General features: G+C 31.3%; 4 protein-coding genes and 1 long non-coding RNA gene across 7 annotated transcripts; 3 read left to right on the top strand and 2 right to left on the bottom strand.

Moving 5' to 3' along the window:
- The first annotated feature begins 1,500 nt into the window (after window positions 1–1,500).
- LOC109860645 (E3 UFM1-protein ligase 1 homolog) lies at window positions 1,501–4,651 on the top strand. The gene is made up of 5 exons (XM_020439876.1): window positions 1,501–1,694; window positions 1,964–2,541; window positions 2,674–2,820; window positions 2,921–4,279; window positions 4,405–4,651. Exons 1-5 carry the CDS (start codon window positions 1,615–1,617, stop codon window positions 4,533–4,535), a joined length of 2,295 nt encoding a protein of 764 aa, XP_020295465.1. The 5' UTR covers window positions 1,501–1,614; the 3' UTR covers window positions 4,536–4,651.
- Window positions 4,652–4,981: 330 nt separating this feature from the next.
- Window positions 4,982–5,964, bottom strand: LOC109860648 (transmembrane protein 170A). Its single transcript, XM_020439882.1, has 3 exons — window positions 5,571–5,964; window positions 5,354–5,459; window positions 4,982–5,292 (listed from the first exon to the last, which is right to left on the bottom strand). The coding sequence occupies exons 1-3, from the start codon at window positions 5,668–5,670 to the stop codon at window positions 5,097–5,099; spliced, it is 402 nt and encodes a 133-aa protein (XP_020295471.1). The 5' UTR covers window positions 5,671–5,964; the 3' UTR covers window positions 4,982–5,096.
- Window positions 5,965–6,726: 762 nt separating this feature from the next.
- Window positions 6,727–8,133, top strand: LOC109860649. Its single transcript, XR_002250848.1, has 3 exons — window positions 6,727–7,114; window positions 7,697–7,741; window positions 7,978–8,133. It is a non-coding gene; the product is annotated as an uncharacterized LOC109860649 (long non-coding RNA).
- A 458-nt stretch (window positions 8,134–8,591) lies between these two features.
- LOC109860647 lies at window positions 8,592–11,527 on the top strand. 3 transcript variants are annotated; one of them, XM_020439881.1, is made up of 8 exons: window positions 8,592–8,810; window positions 9,123–9,180; window positions 9,275–9,321; window positions 9,418–9,451; window positions 9,693–9,799; window positions 9,901–10,013; window positions 10,079–10,309; window positions 11,249–11,527. In XM_020439881.1, the coding sequence occupies exons 1-8, from the start codon at window positions 8,755–8,757 to the stop codon at window positions 11,263–11,265; spliced, it is 663 nt and encodes a 220-aa protein (XP_020295470.1). In that variant the 5' UTR covers window positions 8,592–8,754; the 3' UTR covers window positions 11,266–11,527. The 3 variants fall into 3 exon arrangements, with proteins under 3 accessions (XP_020295470.1, XP_020295469.1, XP_020295468.1); XM_020439880.1 differs by lacking the exon at window positions 11,249–11,527 and adding an exon at window positions 10,500–11,071; XM_020439879.1 differs by lacking the exon at window positions 11,249–11,527 and having other exon boundaries at window positions 10,079–11,071.
- Window positions 11,528–11,569: 42 nt separating this feature from the next.
- Window positions 11,570–14,263, bottom strand: LOC109860646 (ubiquitin-conjugating enzyme E2 J1-like). Its single transcript, XM_020439878.1, has 5 exons — window positions 13,796–14,263; window positions 13,203–13,408; window positions 12,929–13,119; window positions 12,732–12,849; window positions 11,570–12,517 (listed from the first exon to the last, which is right to left on the bottom strand). The coding sequence occupies exons 1-5, from the start codon at window positions 13,830–13,832 to the stop codon at window positions 12,272–12,274; spliced, it is 798 nt and encodes a 265-aa protein (XP_020295467.1). The 5' UTR covers window positions 13,833–14,263; the 3' UTR covers window positions 11,570–12,271.
- Between the last annotated feature and the right edge of the window lie 636 nt (window positions 14,264–14,899).

A 14,899-nucleotide genomic window follows, 5' to 3' on the forward strand; every position in this document is an offset into this window, starting at 1 on the left:
GCGTTTTTTATTTGCGTGCGATTTCTTTTTGCGAGCGATTCCTACTTGCGTGCGATTCCCATATGCGAGCGATTTTTCTAAGCGTGCGATTCCCTTTTGCGTGCGATTCCCATTTGCGTGCGATTCCCATATGCGAGCGATTTTTCTAAGTGTGCGATTCCCTTTTGCGTGCGATTCCCATTTGCGTGCGATTCCTACTTGCGTGCGATTCCCGAGGTTTTTTAGTGGGTTCGAGTCCCACACTACCTTGATCTTTTTTCTGGGATATGGTGATCCCTCAGAAGGGATCAGGGTGTGCGTGTGCATTTTTCCTCGTAAAAAAAAAAAAAAAAAAAAAATTGCGTCTGTTTTATTTATGTGTAAAGGTTGTATAAGTATATGTGTTGCAGCAGAAGCATATGTGCAATACGTGCATGCATTTTATGCACTATTGTGGTGGATGTAGTAGGTTTTAGTCGGTCGTGCACTATTCGTATGCGTGCATAAGTAGTACATATACGTACGCTCAAGTGTATTTGCGCATTCGTTTTATTGTGTGCGTGAAAGAAGTATCTAATTTAAGAGCAGTTTACTTAGGTTTTATAGATCGGATATGTTACGTGACATATCAGTCACATAGTCATGATGATAAGTTTTGTTTGTTCGCTTTTTTTGTAACGGTCGATTTTATAAATTTCGAAATATCGAGCATACAAGGTTAATAAAATTCGTGGTTTAAAAGGTAGTGATATATATATGTAATAAAGATACACACACTGGAAGTGCAAGGTGAAGTAATATAAATGTTTTTTTACAATAAGATTTTATAACAGTTAGTCTCAAAGTTTTCATTGAAAAGTAAAAAAGAAATAGGAAAGTTATTATGTTTGGTTATTGTAAAATTAAAGTTTTGAACATTATGTTATATCGATAAGAAATGATTGTACCTAACGTATTAGTTAATTTGTGAAAGTCACTTGTTCTCGATGTTTCAAATTCCATTAAATCTACAGTTTTGGTTACCCTGTGTTCGTCAAAATTGACGCTTGAATTGCGCCAGAAATTGCAAAGCTTTAGAATATCGTCATTATTTTGCGAAAGATAATAGACCTTAACTTTGTTTATTATCTTTAGTGTTTATTATATTATCTATTTTTTTCGTGTGTAGTATATTGTTTATTTTGTTATATATTTATTTGGTATTTTCTTTTCGTGTTTATTATATTATCTATATCTTTTCGTGTTTACTTTTGTTTTGAGTTTTATGATTTTGTATTTCAGCAGAGAGAAGACTGTGGAGAGCGGCTAGGGTCAGGTGTCGATTTGACACTTGGACTCGTGCACATAGCATGGAATAGAACCATGTTGACGTTTGGACATAGCGTACGAACCGACAAGTCGGTCGTGGACATTGCTATGTAGTTGCCAATGTGCACCACCTGTGGACATGTGCACTGGCTTACAAAGTGGAAAAGTGATTACACATTTTCTTATGGGCCTGGCCGCTCTCAGGTTTCTCTCTGATACTGGGTGCTTTCCAAGATCAAGAGAAGTGATGTCATTAGTGATGTCATCTTACTCCGATTGTAACATTTCAGATAAAAAAGAGATTTGTACGTAGAAGAACGTTGAAAGATGGCCACTGTAGATTGGGAAGAAATTAAGAGACTGGCCGCTGATTTCCAGAAGGCCCAGCTCAGCTCGACTTTGCAAAAGTATGGAACATATGTACTCCAATCTAAGTTTAATCTAACCTAATTGTGTTCTGTCACAATAAAGCTAATTAATGTTCTAAACTAATTAAAAATACTAGTTCAGATTGGCGAATTAATAATATTAAAATTATATATGTTTTCTTGTTATTTGTGAGTCATATTTTGCTTATAATTTTATATTTCATTAATCAATAACAACTTTAATACATTTAAACATATGGTACTGAGAATATATTTATAATTCAAGTAAATGTATATATATATTACAGACTTTCTGAACGAAATTGTATAGAGATTATAGTGACATTGGTTGAAAACAAGCTTTTGGATATCATATTTACTAATGATGGCAGAGAATACGTGACTCCTCAGCATCTTGAGAAAGAAATCAAAGATGAACTGTATATGCATGGTGGAAAAGTTAGTTTAGTTGATTTGGCGCAAATTCTTAATGTTAATTTGTCGCATATAACTAAAGTAGTATCTGAAATCGAAAAGCACAATAAAGGGTTAAAAGTAATATTGGGACAACTCATTGATAAAAGTTACATAAACAAAATTGCAGAAGAGATAAATGACAAACTTGTCCAGCATGGTTGTATCAATGTGGCTGAGTTGACACTTACTTACAATTTGCCAGCTGAATTTCTGCAATCAGTCATTGAGAAAGAACTTGGAAGGATAATACATGCAACACAAGATACTCAAGATCTTAAAGTCTTTTACACCGAAAGTTTTGTTGCCAGAAATAGAGCAAAACTAAAAGGTGCTTTGTCTGCTATTACAAAACCTACACCATTATCTACGATATTAGGACAATGTGGTGTTTCAGAAAGAATTTTTTTTTGTAAGTTTTAACACATAATCAGCAACATATTTAATAATAATAATGTTTAATAATTGAATTGAAAACTCTATATATTTCTTTTTTTATATATTCAATTATACTTATTAATTTATTGTACATATGTATACACAGCAATTCTAGATAGTCTGCAAGAATTAAAACAAGTACCTGGAGTTGTAACTGGAAAACAGAGTGGAAATAGTATTTATATACCTACTATATACTCTAAAAGTCAAAACGAATGGGTTGAAAACTTTTACAAACAGAACGGATATTTAGGTAAAATATATAACACTTAAATGGAAGAAAGTTCAATAATTGAATTAAATTATTTATGTTATCTATTAAATCTATGCAATCTAATCTATTTATTTTTTAGAATACGATGCGCTTACAAGACTTGGTATATCAGACCCATTGAGTTTCATAAAACGTCATTTTCCGAATAAAAACATGGTTTTTTTGAAATCAGTAGCGGTTGGGACAATAGTAACCGATCAAGTAGATGCCAATATTGACGAAATTGTTGCAACCGGATCTTTCGTTGATGTTTATCCTCTTTTACCATCTGTATTCAGCGACGAGGATGCGGAAATTCTTCTTAAATTATCCACAAAAAAGACAAAGATGAATGTACATGTATTTGCAAAGACAGTAGCGGTGTCTGATGCATTTTTGCAAACTTTAACAAAATCCCTCGAAAAGATAGCGGAACAAAAAGCTCAAGAAATGGTGTTAAATGGAAAGTGGATTCAATCTGTTGTTGAAAATAAATTAAAATCTAAACCCGCGGATGTAATAAATGATAGTAAAATGAGTAGAAAAGAAGAACGTAGGAAAAAAGCAACTGTTGGCAAATCCGGTGGTGGTAACCAAGGCAGGGAAACCAAAACTAAGTCCACAAAAAAGAAATATCTTCAAGGAAAAATACAAGAAAACGAGTCTGATGAAGACGAGACGAAGCAGGCAACGGTTGGAAGAGGCGAAATCACAGTAATATCAATAGAGGATGTGAGAACTGAAATTGTAAAAGACGAGAATATATCTGTAATTGAAGAATTAGTTGAGGAATTAGCGTGTCTCTTGCAACCAAAATTAAACAAATATGCATTATCATTAACAGAACAATTGGCGCAATCTAATAAAACCACGAATCTAAACAAGATTGGTGAACGTCTCAATATTCTAATAATGAACATTCGAATATTCGACAAAGGTATCAGACATTTTGACAAAGCGGATCAAGTTCCGCTAGCTAAATATCTGTTGAAATCTCTGGGTCTTGATTTTGTCACGAGTATATTTAAATTGGCTGCCCAGCAAAATATGCTCCAAGTACCGGAAAATATCACAATTGAAACGAGACAAAAATTGTTACTCGAATTTCCCGCAGATGTTAAAGAACCATTAACTGCTATTCACAAAACGGTGATGGGAGATTCGGTAGAGAATTTTTTGAATTCTACTGACGAAGCAATGGCTGCTTGCTGTTTAGTGCTGAAAAAGTACGATAAGAAGAAAGAGCGACCGCAAATACAATCTCACAAAGAGGCTTTGTTTGAAGAGCTTAATGCTACGCAAGATCCCGCATTAGCGCTTCATCTAGTCACAAACATACTCTTCACCGCCATTACGCAAAATGCTTTGCACATGTCCGGTAGACATGTAACAACCGTTCTCGCGTTTCTTCAAAAACAATTGGATCCTGATACAATGTCGATTCTCTCCAAATATCATGGTACGTAATAGCTGATAAAATGCTCCAATATAAAGTATTTCCTTTTTTAATAGTAAAAAATTTAACTAAAAACAAATATATTATATATTATACATTATAGAAATATATTATATATTTTTAAACAGAGTTGGTTCTCAATTTACTAAGTGCCTCTGACGGAGACACAAAAATGGAAGCTTCTAGTGCCTTAGAAAAAGGCCTGGCAGATATGAAAAATGTCGCTAACAATTTTAAGTACCCTAATAAGTCAGAATAAACAAGATTTCAAGTATAAATGATGTAAACTTATTTACACAGGCAGTGGGATATATGTAATTCTAGTTATAATGTTGTATTTTGTAAAGTATTTTAATAAAATATATACGAAAGAGAGAATATGTATATGTATATACGCGCAGATCTAATATAAAACTATTAATTTACAACAGTGAATTAATTTATTGATATATATTGCTTTTACTATACACAGTATATTTATATATATATTTTTTTTTATTACAAAATTCTAATATTTATTCTTTGATAATATTTTACAATATTCTCTATTTTTTACAATCAGTCCAATGATAGATATTAATGTAGTTGTATGTCTATGAAGATGAGCTTATCTACATATATATATATATATACATATATATATATATATATATATATATATNATATATATATATATATATATATGTATATATATATATGTATATATATGGCTCTTCACATATATATTTATATATAACTTAGAATATAACTTAGAAGACACTTGTTTGCAAATTTTGTATATACACATAAATATCACAAATGTAGTTCTTGTAACATTGAATTACAAAGTTGCTAAGATTCTTGTAAATCCAACACACACCGGTACCACAGTTTGTCCAATACCCCAAAATAATGCATACAAAGGCAGCATTTGATAACCAGATGCTCTATATACAAAGGCAACTGCTGCCGAACTGACAACACCTGATGTCAGTGGCAACAATACTCCCATTATTATAATTAGTAGTGGGAAGAATCTGTGAACGCATCCAAGGAATTAACACTGCCACTCAAAAATCATGCTTAAAACTTACATACTTGCCGTATTTGTGTTGCCGCAAAGTAGCAAAACAAATTGCGCCAGCAATTGTATGCACAAATATTGAAGAGAATAATGCCCATAGAAATATCTGATACCACATCTCTGAAAAATAAATAAACATAAATTGATAAGTTTTATAAATAAATTTAGATATTTAGTGGTACTTTTTTAAATTTATAAATTGTGTACGTGATGAACTTCGCAATTACGTACCTGCGAATGACGTTAAGGGCATGTAAAATATGTTACCCGAGTTTGTATTTCGTACTGTCATTTGCGGTCGTAACAAATTTATATCCGTATGCACATCCATCTAGACATCAGTGAAAAAAACTTTCAAAATAATACTTGTTTCTATTTGCAAATTTTTGCCAAATTTTTTGTCGTTTTGTTAATTTGACAATTTTGTTGGCGAGGTTACGATGTAGCATTGTTAAGAAATTATTTCAGAATGAGTGACTAACACCGCAATTTTGACACACGAAAGACAAAGGTAGTAATAATTATGTAAATCGATGTTCATCTTAGATAAGATAATGGAAAACAATTGAATTTAAATATCAGTTAACATCAACAATACAGCTGTCAAGTTTGACGTTATTCGTCATTGGTTGGTAACAATTGAAAGGTATGTATATATAGGTAAGTGCAATAGTGGTCTAGTTTCCACCGAAACCCTCAATTCACAGATCAAGGCTGCGGTCCGTTTAATCGCGCATTTATCTGTAGTATATGTCACGTATACTATAGATAAATGCGCGCCTAAGCACGAAACGGACCGCAGCCCAAATTAGTGAGTGCGTTCAGACAACTCAACGGTTGAGAGATCATCACTTATGATAGGACTATTCTTCAAAATCTGCTTCGGTTCCAAAAGTATGATCCAATCAGAAGTGATTATCTCTCAACCGTTGTGCAACTGTTGAGTTGTCTGAACGCACCCAGTGTTTCGTTTCCATTGGAAGTAGAGTACTTAAGCTGTGTTCCAAAATTCACTGCGAGCGCTAAAGATCTATAGTTTACGTCACATATATTATACAATTTTAGCACTGGCAGCGTGCTGGCAGCAATTTCTGGAACACAGCTTTATAGATCGAAGCGAAAGTGAAACGAGCGCAATTTGACGCGTTTTCATTGACTTATTTGATTCAACGCCGCTAGGTGTGAACTTTCTGATTGGTCAATTTCTTACGACTTACAGCTTACGGCTGTAAAACAGGCCTTAGGCCCGAATTCATAGTCGTCTCTCAGATCTCAGATCTCATCTCATCTCTTTCCCTCTCTTTTTCTCTCTCTCTTTCTCTTTCTCTTGAGATCTGAGATCTGAGATCTGAGAGACGACTATGAATTCGGGCCTTACTAACCGAATATGGCCATGCCATGACCACGAGCTGGCCGGTCAAATCTTTCATCACTTGGCCAAGATGGAAACCGCATGCCGCACGCCGTGCGCGAGTTGGAAGGATCTGGATTAGATGGAAAGAGCAGGTCATCGATTGTCTGGTCCTGTTCGGTTATTACTAGCAGTACTGAAAAATTTTGATATAAAATATGTAACGTGAACCTATAAATTTTCAGTATTTCCAGACTTCCAGTAATAACCGAACAGAACCTCTGTATTACGCAATGTAACGAAAATTTATAAAAATGAGCAAATTTAATAAAATATCTATGATCTTTATTAATTAACAACTAGTACTCACTTTTGTAATTTTCACTACATTGCACAATCGACCTCTAAAAGTTAGGATGAACAGGTAAGAATTATATGAGTATAAGATATATCTTGGCTTTTTCTATGATTTACTTCTTTTCTGATTTCAATATTGTTATTTTATGTATTTATATTTGTTTTACAATTTTTGCAAATTAACTATTAAGGAAACTGGATATATGCAATATTCTATAGTGAGAAAAATCAAAACCGCGCTAGGTTATGTTAGATTAGGTTTAATCGACTACGTGGCAAAATGAATTTTTTTTTTAATATTGATTTTTGTTATTTTTCCATTTTATTTCGACTTCTTTTCATTGTATGTTACGGAATACATCAAGTATACATATATATTTAAAGCCAATATTTTAATATCCTCTCATTTTGGCATGCCTCTACCTTGCATTTCGGTTGAGCATGAATGCTTGTGGGAGGTAAAATAATAAGAAAATTTGCCTTCGGAATCCACACGATGCTGTCTGGAGCCGTTTCTCTAAGTTTCCAACATATCTTTTTAATTCTTAAATACTTAAACTCTTAAATACTTATATTTTTTTTTGGATGTAAACTAGTTTAAAATTAAAAATATCTTTTTATTATTAAAATCCTTTTTTTTCTTTTTTAGATTATTCGAAGTGCTTCTATATATAGGCAACAGATATTTTAAAAGGTATATACTCTTCATATTGATTTATTATTGATTGATTCATTCTATCGAAAAATTGCTTAATTAAAACTGATATTGAGAATTATTGTTAAATATTTTATATGATGATTTTGTTTGGTATACAATGACATACAATGATGTTTTCTCTAAGAAGAACTGATAATTTATAAAATTTTCACTATATTATACATTCTTATAGAAATAAAATTTTAATGCTGTTTTTTGTGTGTAAATTTTAGGTGAAGGAGAAAGTTACATACTAGAAAAGTCTGTTTTTTGTTCCGGAGACTGCCACACAATTGGAAATGTTTCAGAGATCATGTGTGTCTTCCAGATATAAGTTTATGATTAATTATAAGATATAATATAAGAATTAAATATTAAAATTATATGGCCATGATGTTATATGTTAAATTTTATAGATGAATTATATATTAATTATATATTTAGTAATATAAGAATTATATAGAATTATAAGAAATAAGACTAGTCTTATTTCTTTGTTAATATAATATTTAAATGTGGTTACAAAAAATTAAGGTTGCACATATATATTTATTTTATAGATTATATAATACAATTACGATAACTATATCATATTATTTTGTATATGTACTATTTATACTTTTTAATAAATAACATTGTAAAAATCTGTCCCTTTTTATGTCAAACCTATTTAAATTACATTTAAACTGGTATAGAGCTAAATTGACCAGATTGAATTAACATGATTCTTAAAAAAATATTTCGACAAAGGCGCTGCAAACGCGAAACTAAAGCAATAGTTTTTTTTTCCTGGTCGTAACAGTTTGTGTTTTCTGAACGCAACTGATGTTCCTATCTGAGTTTTTGTTGAAGAAAATCGCCAGCGATGGCGGGCGGCTAGCATCGGCCACTAGGTAATACCTTGGCAAAAGAATTTTGTTCTCGTCATCCCATATGTAAACTCACATAGAATTAAACTGGCATCCGAACATCCATTTAGATGACGGCACGACGCCGTGGGTTGACAGGTCATGGGGGCCTGTTTCGGCCACTGCTTAACGAAAATCACAGACTCCGTGCCGTACAGGTTAGAATAGCATCAAATCCGATAGAAAACATCAGTTATCAGATCTGGCAGAAAATCTCTTGTTGAAAGTTTTTATTCTGTTTACAATATGTATTTAATCATGGATTTCATAGATGCATTAATATACCTAAAGAGTTATCTGTTTACTGCGTTTTAAATAAATACATAGGTTTACATTGTAGAAAGAAGCAGTTAGAAATCTTATTTTTATTAATAATACACATTGCATGTGTAGATCTAAAAAAATTATATTTATTTTATATATTTTAGTTTATATATTTTATTTAGTTCATATGTATTATCTTATTACAGATACTATCAGAGGCATATCAAAATGCCTTTTCAAAAAGAAGAACAAGAACAAGCTGAGGTATGTGCACAGTTATTGATAATATTTTTAAATAAATTATACTATGTTAGAGAACATAAATAATTTTGATGCTATCTTTTGATCTTATGCTCAGTTTATGGATGCAGAAAGAGATGAAGACCAAATAAAAGGATCAAAAACGTAAGAATAGATATTTAAGTTTAAATTGTTATTTAAATTTGAAAAAGATATATTAACATGTGTGTTACATTTATTTATTATGCTTACCGGATATAGTTTATTGTCATTTCTATCTTTAAAAAGATTCAAGGTAAATATACATTTACATGTACATACACATTTTGTGTTTTGTACATATTTTTTTAAATAATTTATGTGTTAATACTTCAAAAAAATTATATATGCTATATGTACTAAAAATAATCTAGAAAATTTATAGAAGTTTTATAATACTGAGATATTGATTTATATAATTTTTTAAAGGAATGTTATTTATTATTGGTTTTCTTCAACAAAAATTATTTTAACTTATAATAACAAATACTTCACAGAAAAAACACAGGGTTCCTGTGACTTTGGAATTATTAGAAGATGGAAGATGGTCACGAAGTGGTAATAAATACATCAGATTAAGTTCCAGAAATAATGCTTCTACCAGGTAAGACATGCATATGATTATTGGAAGTTTTTTGATAAAGTATATGAGTATAATAATATATGATATAAATATATTCAGAAAAAATAATTTTATAATTTTAGTTCTGGACTGGATACATCGCTTCAAATTCTTGACGCAAGGACATTAATAAAACAACAAACTTACGTTTCTTCTACCCCCGGATCCTCACTAGATCTTGAATGGGAACATGAAGGTAATTATTTTTTATTTTTTAAATTCTTTGTACAGACACTCATTTAACAAATGGCACTTGTACAGGGTTACCTCTAGCAATTTTGGAAGACGAAAAAAGAGACACAGAAGTAGACACACAAACATCGGTTAATAACAGTCATCCTTCTAGCTTGACAGCTTCTCCATGGTCTAGAGTTTCAACTCCAAATAGTTTGGAATGGGATCCAGTAGAACCGGATATATGTGTCGATATGGAGACTGAGCAGCTTTTAACTGAGATAGAAAGATTAACAGATAGAGCACTGAAAGAAACAGGTGAATGGACAAACACTAACACTAGCTGATAAACGATTCAATTGTAACTAACAGAATTGTTTGTATTTTTGTATTACAAGACTTCATTAAGTAAATTAAAACAGATGCTCTATTCTTTTGAGAAAGATATAGGTTATTTCGATACATTTTATCACTATTCTTGAAACAATGTACATTTATATTGTTTCAGAGATATACATTACATAGCTTTAGGATATATTAAAATCAGATGCGGGATATATATCTATATAATATTATGTACAGTTGTGGCCGCCTACATGTTAGTGGTACTTACCGATTGCGACTGTCATTAAAGTTCTCATTCTTTGTATTCCAACGATCGGAGCTTTGACTAAAACAAATTATTCTACCTTGCTTACTCTTAGTTCTCACTCTAGCATTTGTCATTCTCGCACAAGGCAATGAGTATATTTCGGAATCGATTACTACTGTGATCAGTAAAACGTTGTTTACAATAAAAAAGAATCGTTAAACATCACCAAATCAAGAAAATTTTTTGCAATATATTGAATGTCCGCGTAGCAACAGTTTTCTTGATTTGAGTTTTAGGTAAAACTATTTGCTTGTTTATGGAATCAGACTATTGTATTTGCAAATTGTTTTTTTTTTTTAGCAATATTAAGTTTAATTATTTTGGTGCTAGAGAAAATAAACATTTAAAACCATGTATCATATCAATCCAAAATGTAAAGTGATGTGGTTTAATAAATATAAAAGCGATTGTGAAATTAAGAAAAATCACCACATGTGAATTGTAATAAATGTTGAAGAAATAATATGTTTATATATATATATACTATATATATATATATGCTTTAATAAATAGTTTATTATATTTCTTTGTACATAAAAAAATTTAGACAGAATCCTAAAAATCTTACTAATACGTTATATTACATACATTGAATTTTGTTACAGTGACTATACACATATGAAAAGTATATGAAAGCTAGTTATATATTTGTATATAGAACACGTGTCCATTACAAAATAGTGTATATTAGGCTATTATGTAACAATAAAAATCAATAAATTTAATGATTTAACTTTTATATGTATATATTTATGTATATATGTATATGTATATATATGTAGGCAAAGCACATGAGAATTATAATCACAATTTATTACAACAAATTATGTACGCTATGTATATTAAAATTTCTCTAGTTTTTTTTATCAAATTCAATTCAGTTATTTTTCTCTCACTTCATCTCTCTTTCTTTCTCTCTCTCTCTCTCTCTTTCTCTTTCTCTCTCTGTTTCTCTTCCTCACTGTTATATTTGAAATACTAAAATGTAAAATATACAACAAAAATCTTATGCAGTAATATTTTGGATCACGACACACATGATTTTATTATTTAATACTACAATATATTAATAAGCAATCGCCTCCGCGTTGTACACAGATTGTTTTTAGTTATTTACTGGCAAATTAAAACTCTTGTCACGTTACACATCATATAATATTACCAAAGTGAATAACAAAAAACTCTCATAAGATATGTACATTAATGACAGCAATAATAGGAGGTGTTATTAATTTCAATCTTTTCATTTTGACTGTGATTAAAATAGCGTTGCACGTGCTTAAAAACATTATTCTATCATTTTATTCTTCTTTGGATAGAGAAAAGATAAAATAATGCTTCGAAGTATTTGCGGTACTACGTTCAACAACTTTTATCAAAGAGATTAGAATGCCCTAAACAAGATACAAATGCAGTTTACATAAACAAAGTAGATATGTATACCGATACTTCTACTAATGTATACTTTCATTTTGTAGATGTATTTCAGTTTTATTTCATAGAAATTAATTAGACAATTTTTTAGTATGTACGAATTCGATTTTTCTTTTAGTTTAAAACCGATATCCGTGTATAAAAGTTATTTAATTTTTTTTTTACATAACATTCATGTATTTTACATAAAGAAGTTAAACAAGAAATAGCCGTCGTAAGATTAACAGAATAATCGCGGACACTAAGGAAGCGATAAGAATACTCCAAAATAAGTCGTTTGAAGAAGACATTGTATCTACGCGATTCAAAATAATGTCGGTCTGCTGGCGGTCCGCATTTTCTGTCATAATTGTTTCCACATTACGCTGCCGTATCTCGCTTTCGGGCGCACTTTCTGTGCTGTCCGTAAATAATATATCTGATGTAGGTGAATCATCAGCCTACAACAATTGCCTTTATATATATATCTAATCTTTAGAGGTTTTTAAATGACTACATTGATAATTGAATTGCTGTGTAAGTTATTAATTTAAAACACTCATTATATTCTCTTATTTGTATATAAAATCAGAATAGTATTAGTATTATAATAGTATCAGAATAGTGTACTAATAAATTAGAGAAATAAGTTTATCAATAAAAATATTCACTTACTTTTAGGGCGATTGTATCCAGCATAGTTTGCTCTTCCTCAGTAATGGGTTTCTTAACCGAGTTTTTTGACAATAAATCAACAACTTTTCCACATATATCACATTGCCAGTTAAGTGACCTAAAAAAATCAATCTAATTAGATATACAAGATTATATTAAAAAGTCACTTTTTTATTATTATTTATCTAAAATAGTACTTTTTAGCAAGCTTTTGTCGTTCTTCAGTGCTGTAGTCTAATGCTCCAATAGTGCCACTGCCTGGTGTAGGCATGAAAGCTATCAGAGCCAACAAAGCTGTTCTGATACTCCATGACGGTTGCCAAGTTTCAGGATGATGACCAGAAATACTCAAGCATATTTTCTTATTGGTTTCAAAACGTCCATTTGGCTGAATCAAATGCATATTTGATGTTTTACTGTGATGATATTAATATAATTTAGATATTAGCTTATGACATATGTTTTACTCACTGTCAATAGGATGATATTTGGTGGCTTCATGGGATATTCTGGTGGCAGTAAGATTCTACCATGATAAACACCACCTTCAAAGTCTGTAGACGGTGGTCCTTGTACCGTAAAATGCCATTCGAACAGATTGTCATCAAGAGGAGATGCATAATATTCTTCTGTAGCCTCATGTAGCTCTTGTGCCTCTCTCATTAACCTTTTCACCGCTAAGATGTGTAATAACATCACAGTTTTCACATTATGCAAATATACATGAGCTGTCTATTTATTAGCGCTTTTGACAAATAAACAAGTTAATAAGTGAGTCGAATGTGATGTGTTGATAGTATTTGTTGTTGATAATATTTGTCAAAGATAACAAAACGAAATAACAAAATAATTTTTTTTCTAAAAAGACACACACATACTATCTTTACCTAATATCAATGCGATTATTGTGAAAAGACAAACCATTAACTAATATATCTACGTAGTGAGTGACGAAACTATTATGTGACAGCTTTGTAAAAAACGTCAACGCAAACGGTACATGTGTCAAAACAAAGACACCGGCGCAATTCGCGTGACGACTTCGTACATCGACTCTCGCTCACCTGGACTTTTCGCGTTATACTTCCCCTCGAATGACATTTTCGTTGAATTCTCTTCTTCTTTCGTTGTGGTCGTTTATATCTCTTCGGGTCTTTCTTCTTTACGAGGGCGGCAGGGTTACACAGATCGAACGGAAAAAGGGAATTACGTGCTCCGCAATGAAAGACAGGGAGAGACGAAAAAGACGACGTGTCTTACGCTATCTTCTCTCGCGATCTATGTACGACGGATGACCTGCCAATTCGCGTCTCCTATTAACATATTTCTTATCGCCGCGATGCCTACTGCACCGCACTGATAATTCGCGATGTTCTGCGAAATTGGAACTTAACGAATTGTAACGTGGCCCGAGAACGCGCTGCTGCTCGCGACATGAAGTCCGACGTGACTGGCCGCGCCATCGCCGCTATTTATTGCTATTTATCTCTCTATTACGCTTCATTCAAATAGCTACGTCAGATAGCAACCGCGAGAAATATAATTACACGATTACATGTTTAATTACACAATTATTATTTTGAAAATTACCTCAAGATAATACTTTCAATTATTCGTCTTTCTTTCTTTACTTAGTCACATATATATATATATATATATAACTTATATATACATATATATATATATGAAAACACAGTTACATCTATATTATACTGTTGTGTTGTATATCATATCATTACCATTTATAGTAAAATTTTTTAAAATATATTTTATTTTGTAGATTTACAAAATAAGGAATCAATGAGTTTTTAATTCAAAATTAATGAATGCTGAACTAAAAGGATTTCTGAAAAACTAATAATTTAATTAGTTCCTTTTAATTTAATTAATATTTTATAAACTTAAGATATTTTGCGATGGAAAAGGGAAATAATAGTTGTTTTTTTTTTTTTTTTTTTAACTTTGTTTCGAATAAAACAAGCTGTGTGCAACTTAACAAATTACTCAGTTTTACAATTTTCACAGTACACATTTTTTACTTAGATATTTATTCTTACGTGATAGGCTTGTCGTTAGGAAAGATAAAAATATCATAGAAAAATCTCGTGACATCTCATATATCAGTGAGCTATCGTGAGCTCACGTGAGAAGGAGAGCAACTCAAAAAT

The sequence above is a fragment of the Pseudomyrmex gracilis genome, unplaced genomic scaffold (assembly GCF_002006095.1).
Source record: "Pseudomyrmex gracilis isolate BER0280 unplaced genomic scaffold, ASM200609v1 scaffold_441, whole genome shotgun sequence".
NCBI lineage: Eukaryota > Metazoa > Arthropoda > Insecta > Hymenoptera > Formicidae > Pseudomyrmex > Pseudomyrmex gracilis.